At 32.2% G+C, this 26,466-nt stretch overlaps 1 protein-coding gene and 1 long non-coding RNA gene across 2 annotated transcripts; one reads left to right on the top strand and one right to left on the bottom strand.

The window, feature by feature from the left end:
* Positions 1–537: 537 nt before the first annotated feature.
* LOC134721082 (uncharacterized) lies at positions 538–26,176 on the bottom strand. The gene is made up of 13 exons (XM_063583799.1): positions 26,044–26,176; positions 24,267–24,370; positions 22,871–22,958; positions 21,176–21,264; positions 20,069–20,134; positions 19,201–19,295; positions 10,292–10,372; positions 8,833–8,913; positions 7,859–7,956; positions 5,511–7,143; positions 4,845–5,009; positions 3,730–3,926; positions 538–2,485 (listed from the first exon to the last, which is right to left on the bottom strand). Exons 1-13 carry the CDS (start codon positions 26,140–26,142, stop codon positions 2,357–2,359), a joined length of 2,925 nt encoding a protein of 974 aa, XP_063439869.1. The 5' UTR covers positions 26,143–26,176; the 3' UTR covers positions 538–2,356.
* Positions 10,767–12,608, top strand: LOC134721081 (uncharacterized). The gene is made up of 2 exons (XR_010107825.1): positions 10,767–10,945; positions 12,292–12,608. It is a non-coding gene; the product is annotated as an uncharacterized LOC134721081 (long non-coding RNA).
* Positions 26,177–26,466: the final 290 nt, after the last annotated feature.

Here is a 26,466-nt window from a genome sequence, read left to right as displayed (position 1 = left end):
TTTTAAAAAAAAATGTCAATGGAGGAAAGGGTTAATAACAGACCCATAAACACACTTTGCCACAGCTGTGTTTGGTATCACCAACTTAGAAGTAAAAATACTGAATTCATTCATCTACCCCTTCTGTTCTATAAATACAAATGATAATAAATACTTCATAATTCATTGTTCCCCTAACAAACATGTAAACTTAACTTTTAAATTATTAACTCTTACTTTAATGAACTCATATCAGGATCTCCTGTAGTTTAAATGTGATAGGCTTGGTAATTGTATAACACATTTGTTTTTAGTTATTTGTATTTTACTAAATTAGTCAAAATTCTTGTTTAAATTGTTTTAAACATTATGTCTTGGTCCTTTAAAGCTTGATATGGTGGATTTTGCTCATTGTTGATAAGGTGTACAGCAACCTATATCATTTAATCTTTGGTAGAAATTTGTCTCTGACATTGGAAATAATTTATAAAGTTCACATTTAAATCCACTTCGAATTCTACTTCATTAAAACAAATGACACTTTTAAAGTTGAAATATAGCACTTTTATTTAAAAAATTAAAATAACAAAAATACATATCTCCAAGAAATGATATATATGCATTATCATGCTTTATTTCATCAACAAATAACAACTGTGAACTAAATTTGTTTTAAACAGCACCACACACAATATGTTTGTAAAAAGTGTAAGACAATCAACAAAAATGTATTTGTTAAATTTCTTATAACATGGGGAATGTTTCAGGGACAAGAATCTGACCAAAGAGCAGAAAATAGCGTGAAATCCAACATAAATAATATTAATATAAAAATCTCTCTTGAGAACTACATTTGAATACGAATTCCCCTTTTTGGTTGACAATTCAGACATGTATAGTACTGTCAAATGTAAATAACAATGACTAGCTATATAGTCTTCACTACAATATCTTCAATTTAAATTAACAATTTTTCTAATTGAAAATATGACTATCCTCCATTACAGTTCTTGTCAAAAACATATTTGCTTCATACCTATTTTCTTATAACAATATTATTTTTTTTTTATCAGGGGTGGATCCAGCCATTTTAAAAAGGGGCGGTTCCAACTATATGTACCCATTCAAATGCATTGATCGCCCAAAAAAATGGGGGGTTCCAATACCCGGAACCCTCCCCCTGTTTATGACAATATAATTTTTGGAAAGGTCAAATATACTAGCACTCATTATAGCTGTAAATATTTGTACACACGTCACATGACCTGTAAAAGATTGTAAGCAATAAGTAATCTGACAGTCATGTTTTCATCAAACATTATGAAATAAGGTTAGTTCAATTTATGCTCTTAGCTCATTTTATGAGCAATGTCTTCACTATATCAAAGTGTTAAGCTCAAATCTCCAATCCCATTTCTAAAGAATTTATAATCAAAAAGAATATGTCCATTGTACATTGATGCCCTACTCGCACTATTATTTTCTATGTTCAGTGGACCTTAAAATTGTGGTAAAAAAATCTAGTTTGGCATTTAAATTAGAAAGATCATATCGTTGGGAACATGTGTACTAAGTGTCAAGTTTATCGGACTTCAACTTCACCAAGAACTACCTTGACCAAAAACATTAACCAACAAGAATGTGTCCAAAGTACATGGATGCCCCACTTGCACTATCATTTTCCATGTTCCATGGACTGTGAAATTGGGTAAAAGTCTAATTTGGCATTAAAATTAGAAAGATTATTTGATAGGGAACATGTGTACTAAGTTTCAAGTTGATTGGACTTAAATTTCATCAAAAACTACCTTGACCAAAAACTTTAACCTGAAACTCCCACTTTCATTTTCTATGTTTAGTGGACCGTGAAATTGGAGTCAAAAGTCTAATTTGGCTTTAAAATTAAAAAGACCGTATCAAAAGCAACAAGTGTACTAAGTTTCAGGTTGATTGGACTTCAGCTTCATCAAAAAGTACCTTGACCGAAAACTTTTACCTGAAGCAGGGTGAACAGACGGACAGACGAACGGAGCCATAGACTAGATAACAATATGCCCCTCTACTATCATACGGGGCATAAAAACTTCAACCTGAATATTGCACTAAAAACTTTTAACCTGAAATCCACTTCATCAAATACTACCTTGACTAAAAACTTTAACCTGAAGCCGGACAGAAGGACGAACAGACAAACAGACCAGAAAACATAATGCCCCTCTACTATCATAAGTGGGGCATAAAAACATGATTATTTGATTTTTTCTTTTCAGTAAATGCAGTCAAAAATGAGATCTCAAGACAATCTATCTATTTTATATGTAATTGTTTGCTCAATGTCTTATATAATTTCTTTATAAATCATCCAATGAAATCATTATCACATGACAAAATCTCTGTTTCTGTAATAATTAAATGCTGTAACTGCCAGATCTCTAGGGACTGTCATCTGTAATAACTTTCTTCCTATATCCGTCTCTGGTTGTATTTCTGATAAAAATCTTTCCATCTAAAACAGAAACAACTTAAATTAATAATCAGCATACTAATCTGGAGTATATGAATATCAGACCAGCAAACATAGTTTTGTCCAATACATTTATGTTATCTAGGAAATTAACTACTTTCATGTACTGGTTAAACATAACAAGTACCAAATTGTAATGATATCAAGGGTATCAACTGAACTAAATTTCCTTTTAATAAAATTGATTTTTTTTTCATGATTTGTACTACAAATAAATAGGGTGCTAATTTCATTTTTGATTTCTGGGCTTTTTATAGCTTTACAGTTTGAGCTTTTTGCATTGTTGAATGCCTAAAGATTCCCTATAATTTCTTATACATGTATTCACAAGCTTAATTTCAATACGAAATATATCTATAGATACTAATTTTTGTGGTTTTGTGGATATGGATAAACCAAAAATTTGAATTTACAAAGAATTACATAGGCTTGTATGCATATTATTGGCAAAAACCATTAAATCCTATATCTATGAAATGAAAGTTTCCCTGAATTCACCAAATATTTGTACCCATGAAAAATAAATGAGTCAGCATTAAGCAATCGTTGTGAGTGTAATATACCATTTTTTTTAAATCTTGCTATTTGCTATTGTCTCCTTTTTGGACATTGTTTTGCATGTCTAGTCTTGTAAAATACTACAACTTTTCAAAAACTAATTTTGATCATTGTGAAGCTTTATATTGCCTTCACAAGGCAACGTAATTAAAATGTTTAGCTGATATTACAGAGTTATCTCCCTGTAGTGTTAGATACCACATTAATGTGATAATAGGTAGTAGTTTAAGTAGATGGTGCTTTGCCATTAACAGTGTATTACTATTTATTGCAAGTCCAGGTTAGGTGGAGGGTTGGGATCCCGCTAACATGTTTAACCCAGTCACATTATTTATGTTTGTGCCTGTCCCAAGTCAGGAGCCTGTAATTCAGTGGTTGTCGTTTGTTTATGTGTTACATATTTGTTTCGTTCATTTTTTTACATAAATAAGGCGGTTAGTTTTCTCCTTTGAATTGTTTTACATTGTCTTATCGAGGCCTTTTATAGCTGACTATGTGGTATGGGCTTTGTTCATTGTTGAAGGCCGTACAGTGACCTATAGTTGTTAATTTTTGTGTCATTTTGGTCTTATGTGGATAGTTGTCTCATTGGCAATCAAACCACATCTTCTTTTTTATATATTATGTTGAATTATATTATAACATGAATTTCTTAATCTGTACTGTACCTCAGATAAATCTTCTGATTTATCACATCCCTCCATTGACTGATTCTGTATCTGGGAGCAAGTGGACACCACTTCAGATGAGCAAGGAACCAGATCTATAGGACAGCTTGAGATTACACTTGTTTGACTTATTCCTTTTATATCTCTTTTTTCTAGGTTTCCAGCATTCTTAGCTCTCAACTGTTTACCCTTTGACCCTGAAATTGAATTAAATGTTAGTCCTTCTGGAATTCAAAAAAATGTGCAAGTAAAAAAAACATCTAAAATTTTTCATTCAAAATTGTTTCGTTTGTTGATACATGTATTTGCAAAAAATGTACACAGAACTGATGATTTTGATGTGTAAATAAATTAGTCTTCTTAAATGATATGATTTTTTTTTCTCTAGTTTTATATGAATTAAAAGGGTACTCTAACAGTTCTATTCTTTTCTTTTCATTGCATTACTCATAGGAAAAAGCAACCTCTACACCAAATTACTTAAAATCAACTTAATTTAGGGAGCATTTTTTTACATGATTCCTCACGAAGAGAAATAATGTGAATGGAAATCATCATGAAACTTACAAACTTAAATCTCCTCTAATACATATCTCTTTCAACAATTTATAAATTCACACACACCTATTCTACAAAGCCAGCTAAAGAACAACCAATAAGTATCCGTGACAATCTGATGGATTATAATATTCAATTCAATCAACGTTTTAAACTGTTTATTACTAAATCAGTAATATAAGAAAATGCATTATTCCTCTACTTATTAATTTAGCGTCATTTAAGGTATAAAATCTTTCTATTTACTTCATTAAATATATAATAATCCACTTTCAAGGGGGAGGGTCAGAGGGGTCCTAATCCTGAAATCACAGGTTAAAAACATGAAATCCAGAATTCCTGAATTTAAATCCCAACAACCCTGAAATTCAAAAAAAGAATTTCCAGATCCCGAAAGGATTAAGCCTAAAACCCTGAGCTTTAAAAACAACCGATCTCGGAGTCCCTATAAAGGACCTCCCCCCTTACTCTTAATAGATGAATTATTAAGTATCTTAAGTGGATGAACATTTCAACCCATACAATATTGTGGGTACAGTGGTAAAATCTATGCATACTCTGTGAGGAGGATGAGCCTTTTGACATTTTTGAAGCTGATATTTCGTCTGATTCTGTGAATGGATTTCGTTGTCTGTTCTTACAATCTTCTGTATTTTTACTGCTTCCAGATTGTTCTTCAACTGGCTGTTTTTCCACATTTTGTTTACTTTTTAGACACCCATCTGTAAATACAAATGATTAAAATCATAATATTTGTGTAAGCAATCAACAATATATACTTTGTGGTTATTTGTCCACAGTTACTGAACATTATAACAGTTCCTGTAAAATGTTGATGTCAAAATAGAAAATGTATTTATAATGCCAAAAATAAAAGGTAATCATCAACATCAAAAGTTCAAGTGTTGCAAATTCTCAGGTCAAATGTCACAGATTCCCAAATACTATTAGATCTAAATATACATAGCTTGTGTAAATATTGTCTATCAATTAATTATAAAATCTATCATATCAAATAAAAACGATAGCAAAAATGGATAAAATCACACTACAGCTGGCAGTTGGAAATTTACTTTTAAACAAATTAACATAATGAAGCTGCAAGCCATATATAATTTGTAGCAGTAGCTGTTTGGTAGCTGTGTAATCATAGTTAAGGGGAGATAATAAATATAATCTTTAACCCTGAGGTAACCTGATATATATATTATCTTAAGTCTTACCTGATTCACCACTGGAGATTACAATAACATCATGGACTGTCTCTCCTTGAACCTGTTTTGAGGGTGACCTTGATTTATCCCTTGTCAAAATACTCTGCGATTGTTCTTCTTCATCCCTTTTCTCTCCTTTATCAGAGTTTTCTATTGGTGATGAAGAGTTTCCAGTTTGATTTATTTTCATTCTGATTTTTTTCCCTCCAATATTTTCAAATGAAATTTCAGATGGAAGTTTTCTGGTTGACCTTGTTGACTGTAAAAGTCTTGGGGAAGTTTCTGACTCCTGTGTTAAATTACTCGCCACTATATTCTCATTATTTCTCATTGAAGTGTTTTCTGTTGTCTCCACTGCATGAGTATCAACTTTTCTACTTTTACCTGAGGGAACATCATTAGGTGATATTTCACATCTGTTTCTCTTTGTTGATTTAATACTCGACATCAAATCCTGAACTTTACCTAGAGCTCTCTCTTTTCCTGTAACACTGTCCGGTAACACCTTTTTAAAAACATATTTTTGTGATTTTTTATTTCCCGCCTCATCTGTTACCACTACACTTTGTTCCATAGTAGCACCAAGCCCATCACAATTATCATTAGAATTTCTAGACTTTGATATTGCAACAACTGATTTCATTTGCCCTGATGATATCTCCATTAGAGTATTATCCGAGATAGAGTTTTGTGATTGTTTCAAATCTTGAGAATCCTCTGATTTTTGTGACAGTGAAACAACCTGTTCAGAATCATTACATTTGGACAGTTCAATGCGACAACTATCTTCTTCAGAATTGGATTGTTTACTCATTTCCTGAATTAAATATTCAGCTGATTCTTTATCACTAGGAGAACTTAGTTTATTTAGTCTGATTTCTTCATCGTTTTCATACTGTCCAATTTTAGACTGTTTACATATTGATTTTAGTCTTTCCTTTTCAAAACTGTCATTTCCTTTATTTTCAACTTGGACGTTCACAACTACTTCCATAGGTTTATCTTTACTTTTTATTATTTTTGAAGAATTTTTTCTTTCCCTCTCATGTCTGTATCCTGTGTATTCACTAGCATGTAGTATTGCAGGTTTTTTCTGGCCTTTCTTTGGTGTGCCATGTGTCACTTCATTGACACTGGTACTTGGAGTTGTCTCTTCTTTGTCATTTTGATCACATGATTTATTAGTTTCAGGAGAAATAGAAAACAATGTCAATGAATCAGATTTATTTAGTATAGGAGATATTGATATTAACGGATCGTATTCCTTTGGCGAAAAAGACTGAGTACCAGGGGGCGACACCGTAGGAGTAAAAGGTTGAGTTTCCGCTATCAATACAGTACTACTCACAGCATGGTCATGATCAATTAAAATAAAGTTTTCAAAATGCTTTTGGTAATTAGTTGGGCTACATTTTTCTTTCTTTTTCTCCTTTTTAGAAGAAACATTGTCTGAATATTTAGATTTTATGTTCTCGTGCTCTATGCTGCCAGATGAACTGCTTACTTTACTGTTGTTGTCATGGTGATCAGTTGAAAGGTCATCACCATGGTTATGTACAATAATCTCTTCACTAGAGTGGTCAGAACAGCTGAGCCTGATAGACTCTCCAGAACTAACTACATCACCACTGTTACTTATTTCCTAAAAACAACGTAGAAAAATACATAAAATTATGTACGGAATATATTGTTATAATAGTTCACACATTGTACCGGTACAATATATTGACATGTCAAAAGAAACAATTGACCAGCAATGGATTCACAGACAGCTGGAAAGGCGCTGACAACAATATTTTTTCTGCCAATTATGAAAGTTCCAAAAGAAAGATAGACACATTTAAATGTGTGCGTAAGAGCAAATAACAGCGTCCCTCAAAGTAATTATTCAACAGGACACTAATAAGTATGAAAACACACCACACTGAACAGAAAGCTGACATGACGCCTGATACCAATTTCATACCTTCTCTGAAAAAGCAATAGTACCATGGGATGGATGACAGACAGGGGTAAAATAATATACTCCTTAAATTATAGTAGGGAGATAATAAGTGGTCTAAGGCCAAAATTTGTTGCAAAAATAACATATATAGTGGCTTATACTCAAGAGGAAATGCACATAGAATACAGGTTAATTCTGATAACTGTTTGGACATTAAACAATTGGTACAGCATTTTTATGCCGCTCACATCAGAAAAGAGTCAAGAGTTTTAATTTTCTACAGGCCTGCAAACATTGTTGTGATTGTGCTTTAAATAACATGTAGTATGTGGTATTTGCCTATCAAAGTTCTTTAAGTTCAAATTTACATGATCAATGTCAAATTCTTTATACAATCCTTTCATGTTTTTACCTGTTCATGAATTGCTTTATCTACAGTAGAACATTTCTTTTTACAAGTTTTCTCTGTAATTAAATCTTTCATTTCTATATCTCGTTGCAATACTTTATCTAAAATAAACAACAAATAAAGTTATGAGAAACTGATTAAATCAGAAAGTTCTGATTAGTATTGCTTGAGGAAAGTCCCAAAGAATTCCATGGGACAGACAGGCATACATGAAGATTGCGTCATGTAGTTTTAGAAAATAATCTAATAAATTGAAAATTGTGCAGTCTAATACTGTGGATTCATTTATTTTCGTGGGTACTAATTTTCTTGGATTAAGGAAATCTTGCATGTTCATGGATATTTAATTTCGTGGTCTTGTCGAAGTCTGTATACAAGCCTATATAAAATGTGGTATTCGTTGAACATTTAAATTCTTGGTTCTCTTAAACCAACAAAATCCACGAAAATTGGTATCCAACGAATAATATTGAATCCACAGTAGTATAATGATTTCTTTTTTTGTTTATAAGGAACCTTTTGTATGTAATTAAGTTGGGTATTCTAAATTGATAGGTATTTTCCATTCATTTGTAAAAGACCTTACAAGGCTGCAATTCCACAATGTATGATACACTATATATCAAATCAATTTCGGAATTCCAAAATTTGATAAAAAAAATCTCCTATAATGAAGTTTATAATAAAATTCTCCTAGTCTCTTACTTATTACATAGTATAACATACTGTAAATACAGAAGTTATTGTTTTTATTATTGGGAATAATGTGACAGGGTTATAATCGCCAGAATTTAAACTTGCCTTTTGATTTTTTTCTATATGAATAGAACAGGATTTTTCTCAATATCACAAAATTTTTAATCACATTTTAGTGTAAAAAGACAAAATCTAAATAATAAATGCACACAATAATTTCTGAATTTACAATATTATATGTACACACAAGTTACACAATTTATATTCAAATGAATGTTAACCTTTTGAAGAATTATCCTCTGACTTCTGATGATATATTTGAGAGTTGTCTTCAAAAGATGGTATATAATCAGCCTTCCATTCTGAAAAATGTAAAAAATAATATTTAGTAAGTGCTACTTGTCTACAGATTATACATGGAAAACTTTCTCATATTAAAAATAAATTTCTCATTGTGGTAAAAATAAGTCACATACATAAACAAGAACTTGATCTGTCCATCTCGAAATTAACATAGTGTATAGACACAAGGTCTGTCAATTGATGAAGATTATATGTCCATTGTTAGATTGTCTATTTTGAGTTTTATGTGTTGCTGGATTGCTGTCTAACAGCTGTTCCCGTACTTAAGTATAAGGACAAAATGAGTCTATCACCACCCATAGTCCCTAAAATATATTATTAGATGTTAATCAAGAGTGCACACGCTGAAATGTCTTGCCTTCATTACTTATCATTGAAATTATGTTGATAGTCCTAAATATAAAGCTTTATTATTACAACTGTCACATAAACTAAACATTAACCAAGAAACCTAAAAATTGAACAAAAAAATGAACCATGAAAATGAGGTCAAGGTCAGATGAACCATGCCAGGCAGACATGTACAGCTAACAATTCATCTATAGAACATATTCAGTTGACCTATTGCTTACAGTTTAAGAAAAACAGAACAAAACACAAAAACTTAACATTGAGCAATGAATTGTGAAAATAAGGTCATGGTAAAATAAACCCTGCATGAGTAACAAAGAGATCATAAGACCTATAGCATAAAGTATTAGAAAAAAGACCAAACTCAAAAACTTAACTTTGTCCACTGAACCATGAAAATAAGGTCAAGGTCAGATGACACCTGCTAGCTAGACATGTAGTGATGTACACATTACAATCATCCCATACACCAAATACAGTAGACCTATTGCATACAGTAAAAGAAAAACAGACCAGATCACAAAAACTTAACTATAACCACTGAACCATGAAAATGAGGTCAAGGTCAGATGACATCTGCCAGTTGAACATGTACACCTTAGATTCCTTCCATACAACAAATATTTCTTTAATATAGTATCTGAGATATGGACTTGACCACCAAAACGTAACCTTGTTCACTGATCCATGAAATGAGGTTGATGTCATGTCAAAACTGTCTGATGGACATAAAGACCTTGCAAGGTATGCACATCCCAAATATAGTTATCCTATTATTTATAATAAAAGAGAATTTAACATTACTAAAAATCTTTACTTTTTTTAAGTAGTCATTGAACAATGAAAATGAGGTCAAGGACATTAGAAACTTCATAACATGAGGCACTGTATACAAAGTATGAAGCATCCAGGTCATCCAGCTTCTAAAATATAAAGCTTTTTAAGAAGTTAACTAACGCCGCTGCTGCAGGATCACTATCCCTATGTTGAGGCTCAACAAAAATTACATAAATCTATTAAGCTAACCTTCTATATCATCTAACAGGGCTTGCTGTTCCTTACTTATAAATATTTCTTCATAGATCGTATCACATGTTAATTCATCAGCTGCAATAAATCAACAAAAACAGAGATATAATTTGTTTTTGTAGAACTGAAAAAGACATGATGAATATATTTATTATCTATTGAAAATTCTAGTCTCTCATAATTGTTAATAGAATCCCACATATATAAATCTAGAGGCTCTCAAGAGCCAATGCAGCTCAACTGTATCTAATGTGGATTTGGAAATCATAATATGGTTAAGGTGGTACCTAACACTACAGGGAGATAACTCTGTAAAATCAGCTAAACGTTTAAATTACGTTGTGTTGTGAAGGGAATATTAAGCTTCTCAATGATCAAACTTAATGTTTGTCAAACTGCTATATAACCAGTGTAATTTTTCTGATAAATTGGTTGGTTCAAATATTTTGAAATTTTTATATTTTTGTCAAAGGGTCAAAGCAGAGACATATATACACAGAGATTGGCAACTGTAACAGTGGTCAACGAAATCTAATCCACGACACGCATCTCACGAGACTTTAACGAGATCGCCATATTGATTCTAACACGACAAGTACACCACTACGCTTCGAATTTTATTACACATCAAGCATTTCAAAACAGCATAATGTAAGTATATATTTCAATTTCTACTATGAATTACCTTGTTTTATTCAGTTTGTAGTAGTTATTTTTTAAAATATTGAGACGATTAACGTTTTATTGCAGTATTAAATAATGGTAAAAACTGGGCCGAGATGCACGTTATGAAAATTTTTAGCACGGTTGTAATTTTTATCAAAACATTTTCATTTGAAGAGGAATAAAACAAATTGTGTGATGAATTACTTTCCCCAGACATATTGAATTTGCATGTAGAGGTTGTTTTTATCATATTTTCACCCACTTTGATGCAATTTACAATTAAAAATCAGTATTATAGCTGACGGCCATGTTTATTTTCTTTAATATCAAGACAGACCCCTGTCCATGACTACAGTTTAAAACTTTTCCATCTTCAGAGAATAATTGTTCCCAGCACATTATTTTTTTTCCTATGACATACTGAATTTGCATATGGAGGTTGTTTTTATCATATTTTCACCCACTTTGATGTAATTTACAATTAAAAATCAGTATTATAGCTGACTGCCATGTTAACTTTCTTTAATATCAAGACAGACCCCTGTCCATGGCTACAGTTTAATACTTTTCCATCTTCAGAGAATAATTGTTCCTAGCTCATTATTTTTTTTCCTATGACATACTGAATTTGCATATGGAGGTTGTTTTTATCATATTTTCACCCACTTTGATGTAATTTACAATTAAAAATCAGTATTATAGCTGACTGCCATGTTAACTTTCTTTAATATCAAGACAGACCCCTGTCCATGGCTACAGTTTAAAACTTTTCCATCTTCAGAGAATAATTGTTCCTAGCTCATTATTTTTTTCCTATGACATACTGAATTTGCATAAAGAGGTTGTTTTTATCATATTTTCACCCACTTTGATGCAATTTACAATTAAAAATCAGTATTATAGCTGACGGCCATGGTGTTTTGTTTCAATATCAAGACAGACCCCTGTCCGTATACACTTGATACTGTAAATTCAGAAATTATTGCGTGCATTTATTATTGATTTTCTCATTTTAAACTGAAATGCGATTTTAATTTTTACAACTTCTGTTAAGAATCCTGTTAAATTCATTCAAAATTTTTCAAAAAGTGAGTTTTAAACTCTTTCGCTTTTTTGGCAATAATAAAAACCTTGCATTAATTTCTGAATTTACAGTAGACTTTTCCATCTTCAGAAAATTATTGTACCCAGCACATGCATTACTTTCCTATCATGACAAACTGGATTTGTGTATAGAGGTTTTTTTTCCCATTATTTCCACCACTTTGATGACATTTACAATTTTATATATTTTTACATTCAGTATCTGACAGCTTTCTCTTTTTTAACAGGGTCCTGCTTGCTATAAAAGGACAAAGATGTTGATCAAATTTACCTGTCAGTGCAGCATACAAGAGATATAATATCATACATGGGCTGAATGTAGGACTCCCAAGTCTTTCTGATTGAAAATAAGACTTCCTGGCAAACAGGAACAACTAGTGATGACTTTTTCCAAAAGTGACGGCACAGTCATGTTGTGGACTGATTACTACTATCAATGTGATACTTAAAACTAACAATGGTTATGTAAGAGAGAAAAGTACATGTGCTTATCCTGACTGTAAAATGGATAAAAAAGCAAATAAATATCTTGTGTTCAACTTCATTAGTCTTATTTATGTTAACAAAATTTACATAGTTTTTACAAGAAACCATACATGTAGATGTATAACAATATGATGTAGTATGATTGCTAATGAGACAAGGATTTACATGTATGACTATCATTAGAAGGCCACTCTATTCACAAATTCCTTCCTCTTCATGGAAAGTAACATATGTAATTGTTTACTTAAAATGACAAAATGTGTAGGAAAAGAAGCAAGAAATGTTCACTCTACTTCTGTACACTAGTCGTTTACATTGGTCACCATCTATGTTTGTTTCAGTCCTTTAAAAAAATGTCAATGGTGCTTATTTATATTTATCTGTTGTGCTGTGTTGTTTCAGTTTTACATGTCCACATTTATGAATGTTTAAAAATTCTTGTGAAGGTCAAAAGCACATAACGTGTACTTATATTATATCCATGACCTGGTACATGTATGTACCTATTGATGCATTCCGTCCTAACTGACACAAGTTATAGGAAGAGACCAAGCAGTTGATATGCTTATAAAAATCTGATATTAAAATGAATTCCTGTATAACAAATTCCGGGAATGAGACTTTTATTTAAAACAGATGAGATATTTGTGGTTAAGGTTTAAACAGAAGCAGCAGATGTCAAGGGGCAAATCAAAAAGTACAAGGTCGTGTAACACACAGGGAAAAAATAACAAATGAAATGAAAATAACTGCACAGAAAATTACCTTTAACAACATAAACCCACAAAAGATCAGATAAAACTTGTGCACAATTTTAAATCTTTCTAATTTCAAACTCAAGATTCACTGTGTATATATGTCTCTGGAAAGAGTAAAGATAAGAATGTTGAAATACTCCAGTGGTTTATGAAACAAAACATTAAAATTCTACAGTTGAGCAGGAACATATATATTAACGTAAGATATATATACTGTTCCCAGAGTTGAGCAGAGCATTTTACTGTACTTATGAAACATATTGTTTTTAATCAAAGTCTGTGATATTAAGTCTTTAAAAAAATACAAATAATGACGGATTCATATTCAATATTTTATGGCAGCAAAAAATAGTGATTTCGACAACACTATAATGTACGTTCATTGAGGAAATTTACGCAAATGTTCCATAAATAATTTTATTTGAGGTCAATCGACAATTAAACATTATAATTAAATTAAAACAGATATAAATTCAGTTTCTCACGAGACAAAATTCGGCCACAAAATTCTACTGGCTACATATTTTTATATATATGACCAGAGACATATAATGTCTCTGATATGACAAAGTTGCCTCATTTCTTTTTTTGACATGTTAAAAGACTCTTTTTGTTTTCCTGATTGAATATACACTATAGTATTGCCGAGTGCTTCTGTTAAAATAAAGTTCTGGTCATGGTTAAAATAGTATGTCAGAATTTGTTAATCTTTAAAAAACAATTGCCAAGTAATAATCCATTTAGAATTCACCTCCGGTAATATTCAGGTGATCGGAGGGCAATATATTGCGTAATCGCACACCTGTGAATCAACAATCACAACTCTATTAAGGACCTAATTACCGGAAAATCGGACACACACAATTTCACTGTGTAATTAAACAAACTATTGCAAAGATATATGCCGTACCGAAAATTTTCTTGTAATAACAATTGAGCATTACCAGATTTGAAATTTTAATTATGAAATGCATATCATATAACAATATTTTTCTCAATAAATGCTGAAAGATAAATATAACATTCAAGTATTTTTTATAAGAAAAGAAATTATAATATGATCTGATATAATTTTCCCATTGCTTTTCTTGATTATCTATCGAGGTTATTCATCCCCGACTTGATTGCATGTTCTAAATTTTATCGACGAGAATCTCATTCTGGGCCGCGATCTTTAACGGGATTTCACGGAGTTGCCAATCTCTGTGTATATATGTCTCTGGTCAAAGTAAATACTTTTTCAAAATTTTATGAAAATCAAACGAGCCAAATTGATTTTAGTGAAAGTGTTGGGTACCTCCTTAATATCATAATAAAAAGTATAAGATACCAATGACATTAAGGGCAATAACTCCTTCTTGCATTAATTGACAATTTTGGACATGTTGACTTACATGGAGATATTACTTTGCTGAACATTTTTGCTTTTTACAGTTTATTTCTATCTATAATAATATTTCAGATAATAACCAAAAACTTCAAAATGTCCTTTAAATTACCAAATGAGGGACAGCAACCCAACAACAGGTTATCTGATGTGTCTGAAAATAGCATATCAGATAGATCTTGACTTAACGATATAAGCCAAAAACTGCATTTTACCCACAATGTTATATTTGTTGCCATGGCAGCCATATTGGTTGATAGTCCGGCGGCTACAAGCATATTTCAGACGAATTGTGCACACCCTGTTACAAGCATGAAATTTGGCATAGACCTTCCTCAACTATTACTCTTTTATTTCAGATAGGGAGGCATTTGAAAAAAATGTCTCACTTCCGGTAAAATCCAAAATGGCGTAGGTCATACTTAAATCTGCCCAATATCGAAGTCTAGCGTGTAAAAATGTGTTATTATCATGCTACTATCATAATATTTGGTACAGACCTTTGTTTTTTACTACTTTTGGATAGATTAAATAGATTAGATGTCTTCAGAAACCCCACTTCCGGCTTAAATCCAATATGGCTGACATTGTACTTAAATAAGCTTATTTTTTATGGAGGGTAACTGAAATGTGTTTTAACGTATTGCTACTATAATTACATTGTGTGTGAACCTTTCTATTGTGTTTCTGATGGATACAATGCATAAGACATGTCTTAAAAACCCTTACTTCCGGTAATATCCAAAATGGCGGACATAGAAATATCAATTTTGTATTCAAATTTTCATTTTTTTTTAAATGTAAAGAAAATTATTTTATTTTGTGCTGGTCATTAAACTTTTGGCTTAAAGTTATCCTCAAAACCACTTATTCTAGCATGTTGTAAATATTTAGATATAAAGTTGACACTTCCGGTAAAAATATGACGTAAATTTCAAAGATGAGTCCTCAATCTATTTCTTCGATGTAGAAGTTTGGATAGATTGATTAAAACAAAATAAAATCACTATAGTACTAAAAATGATTTAAAATTATTACTATTTGACCAAGAATACATGCTTATTCACAGTCACCATGACATGCACACATCGCAGAGCACGGGATACCTGATTTTCCCCATTAAAAATGACCATGTATCCTTTCTTACATCCACAATGTATAAGCTTTTGACAAAATGAGTTTTTCAACAGTTATCCTCTTTGTCCCCGCCTGGAGTGGGTAGCATAAGAGCCAATCCCAAGCTACTCTCCCTTAACACCTACCTAAGTATATTGCATGATTTACATGCTGGAAAAGACTAAACCAAGTTGAGGGAATAGCCTCAAACAGCCGTCCCTGTTGCGCAAATAGTTATTTTCTTGCTTCGTTAACCATGTTATACCCATCTGTTAAGTTTGTGCGATCTTACAGTAAAACCCCGGTGATTTAGTCTGATTAATCATCATTCTTTTTGTTAAAGTCACATCTTTAAATGCAATCAATGTCCCCCACATAGTCTTTTTCCCCCTTTCAAGCAAAGAGAACCATATCACAACAGGTAAAGACATGGATAACAATAAGTGTTTCAGATCACTCAGATCACTCATTGCCTAGTGCATTTGAAAGGCCATTGATAGATATTATTCCAAAGTCTTTTGCCCTCCAAAACACAATCCAAAGTTCGTCTACCCCTATGTCACGGAATAGCAAAACAGTAGTGACAGCATCATCATTAACGACTGTTCGAATCATGACTCGTTTAAGTGCGTTTTTCACTGCATCAGACACATGCACCATGATTTTAGTGTCTGCCTCTAAATGTGAACTTGATGCCGAACTTGAAATACATTACGTGGTGGATAAAATAGAATATCCTGACCATTTGTTGCTATAACTACCATACACATCCAAGACTTCATCCACTCGTATTTTAGTTTCAAGGTATTTTATTTAGGTAAGGACATAATACCCAATCAGCGTACTCAGTAGGCCGCAATTCACAATCGGAGAGCTGATTTCCAACATTTACAAAGACTGTGGTATTGTTTCTCACATCCATAAATTCTGCAAAAACATATATTTTCTTGCCTTGTTAACCTAATCTGTTTCTTTTTTTTTCGATCTTCCAACAAAACCACGTATCGTTTCAATGACATTAAACATCAAATCCATATGGTCAATCATCATTCTAAATGCTATAGTCACATCTTCAAACTCCTTTAATGTCACCAACGCAGTTCCTTTTCCAGCAAACGTGTTATCTTGTAATGCCTAGTGCATTTGAAAGGTCATTGCTTGAAATATATCTTATACTTTCCCCCTTCCAAATGCAAACCAAAGTTTGTCTGCCCCTATGTTACGGAAAAGCGAAACAGCAATGACATCAGTATCGACTGTTTGAGTCATGACTCAGTTAAGTCTATGTTTCACTGCATCAGACACATCTATCTTGATTCTAGTGTCAGTCTCTTCGTGTAAACATGATGCTAAACTTGAAACATCATCAAGTGGTGTTTACACTGAACATCCTGAGCATTTGTTGCTTCAACTACCTTGTACTCAAAATTGTATTGAGCAAGCTCCTGTGAATGAAAACTTTTAAGTTCTTTCTTACTGTCGTCATCTCTCAGAAAACTTTCCCAATTTTGAGGATGTTTTTAATCCTGGGTTCGTCTGTGTATTCCCTTTCCCCTAAATGTTGCCCTTGCTTCTTTTAGCAGCTTTCAAACTACCAGTATTTTCTATGTTCACATCCAACACTACATCCACTGTTGTTACAGTTTCAAGGTGTTTCCTAACGAGTATGATGATTGGGTATTATGTCCTTACCTTAATAAAATACCTTTAGACTGTAACAAGAGTGGATGAAGTCTTTGATGAGTATGGTAACTAATAGGTGAATGAAGATTTCTGTTTGCTCACCCATGGAGTTGTACATAGAGACTTGTCTGGTTAAAACTGAATTGTATAATAAATGTCAATACTGTCATCGGGGTTGTACTGTACAAACTTATCAGATCTAACATGATTAACGAAGCAAGAAAGTCAATTTTTGCACAAAAAGAAAACTCATTTTAAGTGAGGCTATTCCCACGACTTGTTCTAGTCTTTTCAAGCATGTAAAACGTGTAATATACTAATGCAGGTGTTTAGTGAGACGAGCTTTGGATTGACTCTACTGCTACCTAGTCTTGTCACTGATGGACTGCGAAGGGACACACAGGGTCTCTTTTAAAAAAAACTCTTTCTGAGGCCTCATCATTTTTTCAGAAGCTTGTACATTATGGATGTAAGAAAGGATGCCGTGGTTATTTTTAATGTGTAAAATCGGGTCTCCCGTGCACTGCCTTGTGTGCATGTGGTGGTAACTGTGAATAAGCATGTATTCTTGGCCAAATAGTAGTAATTTTAAATATTTTTTAGTTTACTATAGTGATTTTTTTTTGTTTAAATCAATCTATCCAAAACTCTACATCGAAGAAATAGATGGACTCATCTTTGAAATTTACGTCATATTTTTACCGGAAGTGTCAATTTTATATCTAAACATTTACAACATGCTAGAATAAGTTGTTTTGGGGGTAACTTAAAGCCAAAAGTTTAATGACCAGCATAAAATAAAATCATTTTCTTTACATTTTGAAAAAATTTGAAAATTTGAATAAAAAATTGATATTTCTCTGTCCACCATTTTGGATACTTTCGGAAGTAAGGGTTTTTAAGACATATGTTTCATACATTGTCTCCATCAGAAGCACCAAAGAAAGGTTCATACACATTGTAATTATAGTAGCAATACGGTAAAACACATTTCAATTACCCACCCTAAAAAATAAGCTTATTCAAGTACAATGTCCGCCATATTGGATTTTAAGCGGAAGTGGGGTTTCTGAAGACATCTAATCTATTTAATTTATCAAAAAGTAGTAAAACACAAGGTATGTACCAAATATTATGATAGTAGCATGATAATAGGACATTTTTACACGCTAGCCTTCGATATTGGGCTGAATTAAGTATGACGTCCGCCATTTTGGATTTTACCGGAAGTAAGACATATTTTTCAAATGCCTCCCTATCTGAAATAAAAGAGTAATAGTTGAGGAAGGTCTATGCTAAATTTCATGCTTGTAACAGGATGTGCACAATTTTTCTCAAAGCCGCCGGACTATGATGAGAGGGAACATCAAATATTTTTATAACTTAATATACAAAGTATCATTTAGGCCATGTTTGGTTTTATTTGGCAACAGTAGTTTCAGAGGAGTAGATTTTTGTAAAAGTTGACAGATGACTAACTGCTGCCAGGTGAGCTATAAAATTAACTTATAAAATTTCTGTTTTTTTGACAATCTATATTTTATGATGATAGTATCATATGTATAACAAGTGGAGAGACTTTAATATAAACATTGAATCTATGATCTGTCAGATGAAAAAGATGTTAATAAAAATACAATGTTGACACATTTTGGTAATGATAATTCAGTCACAAAAATGTACAAAAAGTTTTTATATAATTGTACCTGTACTATTTTCTTTTTCCTCCTCTTGTGACTCTACATTTGTCATGTTATCTAGAAGTTGTGTAAGTGGTATGCTACAGTCCATGGAATCATCCCTAAAAAGTCATCAAGAAATCAAAATTGGTTCATGTATTAAAAAAATAATATTTGCAGAAACAAACAAAAATAATTCCAAGAGTTAAAACTAAAAGTAACCTTACTTTTGGCAGAGCTATCACATTAGGTAAACCTACGGGTGCAGGAATTCTCGCTACATTGAAGACCCATTGGTGGCCTTTGGCTGCTCTATGGTCGGTTTGTTGTTGTTTGACACATTCCCCATTTTCTTTCTCAATTTCATACACTATTGTTCAAATGATAAAACATTTCATTTGTACTTTCCTTTTCCTTAAAAAGGAAGTATGACCATTGCCAACTCACCACCAAAATGTTGCATCCATGATCGCTTTATACATAACTTTCTGGTCAATCAGTTTTTTAAATCATTTTCAGTCCTCATCTTATTTAAAGGGAACATAAAATGTACTTAGCATTAACATTTGAGATTTTAAAATTTATTGAATATGCTGGAAAAATAGTGTAATTTACCTACTTCTGGTAAAATAGTGTAATTTACATACTTCTGGAAAAATAGTGTAATTTACCTTCTTCTGGAAAAATAGTGTAATTTACCTACTTCTAGAAAAATAGTGTAATTTACCTACTTCTGGAAAAATATAAAATTCAATACTTGAGCCTACTTTGAAAGATTTAACATTTGCAAACTTGCTAGCGACAAAAAATCCTGAACTACTGATTCTTATTTTTTTTTTAACACAGAACCCTCAATAAACAAAAACAAAAAAATCAATTTTTTCATTCCATTTACCTTTGTTGAGGTCGGTAGTTTTCATACGCTTCGTTTGCGAGTTCTCTTACACTTTTATTATCCATGCTGAAATCAGATACATATTATCTTAATCTAACACTTGAAAATGTACAAAAATATTTATGTAAAATAGTTCACAATTCAAAAATATTTATAAAATACTTCAAAGATTAATTTATGTATTAATATCAAAATGTTTCATTTGTTCCTGTACACCTAATGACCTTCTAAATAGGGGGAGCTTTTGCAAGTTCTCTTACACTTTTATTATCCATGCTGAAATCAGACACATTTTATCTTAAGGTTTATGTACCCTTCTGTAGCCATTTTTGTACGAACTTTTCAAACTTCAATTGTATCAAAACTACAGATATAATGAATAATAGAGATAGGCCATTTAGTACATATCCCAAAGGGAAACTTGATGCAAAGCATTATTTTTTATTGTTCCATTGCATTTAATAGAAAAAGAGGACTTTGTGGCAAATAAATCAAGATTTTTATAGAAAATCCACAGCCTTGGGGGGGGAGGTATTGAAATTTTCAAGATTTACCCTGCCACATGGTTAAGTGTGCTTTACCTATACAGATCTATAGAAATCACATCTTTGTCTCTTTACTGTTAAGTGCATTGATTTTATTTCCAGATGTTTCTCTGCAATATTGTTACAAAACTAACCATTCTAAGCAAATTAAGGTGGTACCCAACACTTCCACTAAAATTAATTTGGCTCGTTTAATTTTCAAAAAAAATTGACAAAGTATTTACTTTTACCCTTTAATAAAAAATATTAAAATTTTGAACCAACCATTTTATCAGAAAAATCACACTGGTTACATAGCAGTTTGACAAACACCAATTTTGATCACCGAGAAGCTTAATATTCCCTTTACAACACAATGTAATTAAAATGTTTATCTGACTCTACAGAGTTATCTCCCTGTAGTGTTAGGTACCACCTTAAGTGTTTAGAATATATTGTATAAGACTTTGAACTCATATTTATTAACTGATTTTTTCATTTCTATGATAATTGTTGGTGCTGTTTTTCTTCTGGTGTATGGGCCTTCAAATTTGTGCACTTTTTCTTTGTGTAATGTTCTTACCAGTCAAGTACTCTGTACTTGAGATAAAATCCCTGCTGTAAATCCCAAATAGAGGCTGAGGAAATCTTTAATACAAATTCACTTTTTTCCTACGTATAAAATAAAACAAACTGTTATTACATCAGCAATATTTGAAGCCACTATTGGCTGTTTATCAAATATCAACAATTAAGTAAATAAACACAAAGAAACCTAAACCTGCATATAAACTTAGTCCCTTTCAGTTTCATTTTTGAACAGGAGAATATTTCCTGTGAATATATTTCATTTTTCAAGTTATTTCAACACATAAGGGTAGTTTTCCTTCAAACCTTATTACATTCAATTAGCAAAGATCAGTGGCATGATATTTGTTTCATTGTTCATATTTGAGAAAAAAAACTGTTTTTATTATTTATTTTCCTACTCAAGCCAGTTAACAAATAAGCTGCATTGTGTAGAAATCTAACTTAAGTTATGCAATGAATCATTTTTCATATAATTATTAACCTTCAATAATTTAATTTTGGATGTAACATGTCTTCTGATTGGCTGACGTTATTTTGTTATGGGCCCATAGACATAATTTAGTCATGTGACCGTGACTTCATCAACATTTTTTCATGGTTTTCTACGGTTTAAAATGGAATTTAGAATTAAATTATAAGAAATGACTAATGTTTTTTCTGTCTATTCAAAATAACATAAAAAATTTGGTGCACACTGTTAAAAAAACCGCTATGCGCGTTATTCAGTGTGCACAAAATTTTTTATGTTCTTTCTTCATAGACAGAAAAAATATTACAGTCATTCCTTAAATAAATTGTGACTTGGACGGAGAGTTGTCTCATTGGCACTCATTATGACTCATACCATATCTTCTTAAATGCATTGTGACTTTAATGGAAAGTTATCTCATTGGCATTCATACCATATCTTCTTCAATACATTGTGACTTGGATGGAGAGTTGTCTCATTGGCACTCATTCCATATCTTCTTTAATACATTGTGACTTGGACGGAGAGTTGTCTCATTGGCACTCAAACCATATCTTCTTAAATGCATAGTGACTTGGATGGAGAGTTGTCTCATTGGCACTCATACCAAATCTTCTTTAATACATTGTGACTTAGATGATAAGTTATCTCATTGGCACTCATACCATATCTTCTTTAATACATTGTGACTTGGATGGAGAGTTGTCTCATTGGCCCTCATAACATATCTTCTTTAATACATTGTGACTTGGATGGAGAGTTGTCTCATTGGCACTCATACCATATCTTCTTTAATACATTGTGACTTGGATGGAGAGTTGTCTCATTGGCACTCATACCATATCTTCTTTAATACATTGTGACTTGGATGGAGAGTTGTCTCATTGGCACTCATACCATATCTTCTTCAATACATTGTGACTTAGATGGAGAGTTTTCTCATTGGCACTGAAATTATCAGTACGCAGTCTATTACTGTTTGAAAATTGAGTTGATATAAAAAAAACTCAAAACAGATCAAAATCCATTATTTATTTCATATTTGAATGTTCCAATATCAATCAGTCATTATGTGTACATGTGTGTGTGCACATGTACATGTGTGTGTGCACATGTACATATGTGTGTGTACATGTACATGTGTGAACATGTACATGCAGCCTATTTCTCTCTGACACAGCTTATATTTTGAATTGTGCAAATATAACTCTAACATACCAAACAATTTGTGACATCAAAATGAATAGAATACTTTCTAAGAATGAGTAATGCACTGTACCATTCTGGCTGTGTTGACCCTTCTTCACTATATTAAAAAATAAAGAAAATTTATAGTATTAAAATTATATTCCTTCCAAAGTATAAATTGTTTATGCACCATTCTAAAAACTTAGTTTCTAAAAGTAGGAATCATCTTTATACTGTTGTAAGTTTAATTCTAGTCATTAATACAATCGTTGGTAAAAAAAAAAACGAATCCTTTGCTAAAATGATTTTTGAATGAAATTGGAAGACACCAAAACTATTAGTAACATGTACATTTTTGCAAACTTAAACCTTGCCAAACAAAATGATTCTCTTTAGTTTAGTCTTTACTTAATAATTCACCTCAGGTTTTGGCCAACTGTTCTTTTTCATTTTAATTGTTCATTTAATTTACATGTTATTAAAAAAATAGGTGATTTATACAGATCTACCTCAACCAATAGAGGCATAGTCTAATAAAAACTTTGAATTGTTTTGGGTGGGGTTTGTGTTGTTCACTCTTTAATGTTTTGTAAACTGTTGGGTGTCTTGTTGTCGTTTCTCATTTTGACTTTTGATTCTCTTTTTGGTCATTTCTCATGTTAATACATTTTGTACATAGAATGTGGAGAGTCTTATAACAACAACACTTTAGGGACTGCTGCAGAAATTCATTGATCAACATGTTTTTGTGCCTAGGGCACGGTCATCAGGATAAAAACAATACATAAAATCATGCTGAAGTACAAAATCGGGTTGTTAAAATTTAAACGTCACAATGTTACAATGAATGGTAAGTAACATTATTAATAGCAACTGAAAGTGAAAGTTCATTGTAAATAAACTATAAAAATAAATTAAAATAAAATGTTTTTGTTGTGAAAATGCTTGTTAAAATTATTCTGCCAAAATGTGTTTGTCCTCTTGCATCGTGGAAAGAATAATACAATAAGTTGTCAGGCTGTGTAAAGACAGTATAGGTTGTGTGGTCTGAATGTTCATTAAACTTTCTTCCCAAAAATAGACGACATTTTACCAGCAATTCCGTACCATTTCGACTGGCTCGCTTGGCCAAAGGTACTGCTTCCAATTGCGTGAGGAATGCTGTAAAATGTTTCGGTCGCCAAGTAAGTAAAGAGAGTAAAGGACAAAGTATAAATATCACTAGTCTATGCTGAATTGTAACTATGTGTTTTTTCATCAAACTATCGGGAATGGCCAGTTATCTGTAATTGATTTTGTACATAGATATATAATACTTTTTTGTTTTTGGAAATAAAGGAACCAATAAATTTACTTTAAATTAGTTTCTGTTTAGTTTCAAATAACAAAATCTTATTTCTAGTAACCAACTCAGTAAATATGTTACCTGAACATTTCTTCAATGGCCTCTTGTGAAAAGTCAGCTTTGATGAACACACTGCCATCAGTTACTTCCCTTATCACTGATCCATCTTCTCTTGTGACTAAATGCTGAATAGAAAAACATTTATCAAAAACTGTAAATTTAGAAATTATTGTGAGGTTTTTATAAATGACTGAGTGACTTGACTGAGTGAGTATTGAAATAATATGGACTCTCATACTGATAACTGAAACATTGTCCTGTATCACAGTATGCAGATTTTTTTTGGAGGAAATCGAAATCGAAATAATCATTATCATAATGATACGTAAACTTGCTTTTTTATCCATTCTTAAAAATAAAATAAATAAATGCATGCAATAATTTCTGAATTAACAGTAAAAGAATTGGGGTAAATGTCATTACATGATTGACTGATTAAATGCTGGCTGTTTAACTTCCAGTGGCAAATATTTCATGCAGGTTCAGGACCAGGACAAATTAACACAATATATAATAGGTAGACCATAGGCATTGGCGGATCCAGGGGGAGGGGTTTTGGAGTTTGGAACCCCCCTTTTTTTAAATGATCAATGTATTTGAATAGGAGCATATCGTCGCTGTTATGCAAAAACCTCGTATCTAAGGTTTTGATAATTTTACACCAGGCAGTAAAAACTGAAATCTTTTATCGCTTTTTTAGAATTAAATATGTATGTTCCTTTGTATGCCAAAATATCTGATTTTTTAACCAATCAATTACCAAGACGAGCAAAACTTTCTGCTACTATATTGTATTTTCAAAGCTTTTCCTTATTCTTAAGCTAATATATTAGCGTTGAGAACCTGAAATTGATTAAACTCTTCCTGTTATAATGTCAGCTGCCGGTTTTGAAATACGATATTTTCGCACAACATAATGTCTCACCAATCCGACTACACTTTTTCGTCATATGTCAGAATTCGGATTAATGATTGGTTAGAAGATCAGATATTTTCGCATACAATGGAACATACATACTTAATCCAAAATAATCGATAAAAAGATTTCCGCAAAAAATTGAGATACGAGGTTTTTGCATAACAGCGACAATATACTTGGAACCCCCCCCCCCCCCCCCTTTACTCTGGGTTGGGAACCCCCCTTTTAAAAAACAAGAACTGTGCCTTGAGGTGACTGGAGCCAGGTCAGATGACTCTCCATCCAGGACAACTGTTTGTGTTCTGTCATTTAAGAAGGCAGCGACCCAGTTTAGTGTTTCTTTTTGAATCCAATAATAATTAAGTTTGTATAGAAGTCTTTTATGAGGGACTCTGTCAAATGCTTTGGCAAAGTCCATTATAATTAAGTCTGTTTGTGTGTTATTGTTGTTATATTTGCTGCAAGCTCTTGTATGAATGAAATTAGTTGGGTCTCACAAGATCGTGAGTGACGGAAGCCATGCTGGAGGTCATAAAGTATATTCATAATATTGTTCTTTTCAAGGTGGTTGATGATGTGTTTGGTGGTGATATAAAACAGGTCCAAATTTTGTAATTTCTTACACTATATATAGTCACTAATCTTTAAAACATCATTTGAAACTAGCATAACACCAACAGACTGGAAACATGCTAGTGTAGCACCAGCATTTAAAAAAGGGGGAAATACAAGCCAGAAAATTACCGCCCAATATCATTAACATGTATTTTCTGTAAACTCATCACTGCTAATGGAGCATATCTGTGTTTGATCTCTTTATATTCTGCCACTGATGTTGTCTAAGCCAGTTGCCTTATGAGGGTTTATGAACAAAATTACCTTGAGAATTTTGACTGAATTTGCTTTAGTTGGTTCCGTATTCATTAGTATAGCGTCAATCAGCCAAGGTTTGAGATGCGCTGGGTTTTTTCTTGGCATTTTGGATTTCGTATTTTGGAGAAGGGAGATTATAAGATTTGACCAATGTCGGAAATAGGAGAAAATATCCGGCTTTATTTATTACTCTCATTCGGCAATCCTCGGTAGAATCCGCTACTCTCCTTCTATCCGTTAGATGAGGGTATGAAATCGGCCGAGTTGAGACGTACGCTATTACATGTACTCTGTCTCTGAAGATGAAGACTAGGAAATTTTAACGATGCACTAACTAACCCAGTAAACTACCACCTTCTTCATGGATATCATCCCAGTTATGCAACACCACAAACTGATGTGTATGTGTATTGAGATATATATGTTCAC

Source organism: Mytilus trossulus, chromosome 6 (genome assembly GCF_036588685.1).
Source record: "Mytilus trossulus isolate FHL-02 chromosome 6, PNRI_Mtr1.1.1.hap1, whole genome shotgun sequence".
NCBI classification, from domain to species: domain Eukaryota; kingdom Metazoa; phylum Mollusca; class Bivalvia; order Mytilida; family Mytilidae; genus Mytilus; species Mytilus trossulus.
This window is presented reverse-complemented; position numbering and strand designations above follow the sequence as displayed.

Coding starts and splice junctions, on each gene's coding strand:
- LOC134721082 (XM_063583799.1), bottom strand. CDS start 26,142: ATGCCAAGAAAAAACCCAGCGCATCTCAAACCTTGGCTGATTGACGCT. Junction 22,959..24,266: donor GCCATTGAAGAAATGTTCAG/GTAACATATTTA, acceptor TTTTTAATATAG/TGAAGAAGGGTCAACACAGC. Junction 2,486..3,729: donor AATCAGAAGATTTATCTGAG/GTACAGTACAGA, acceptor TTTCTGTTTTAG/ATGGAAAGATTTTTATCAGA.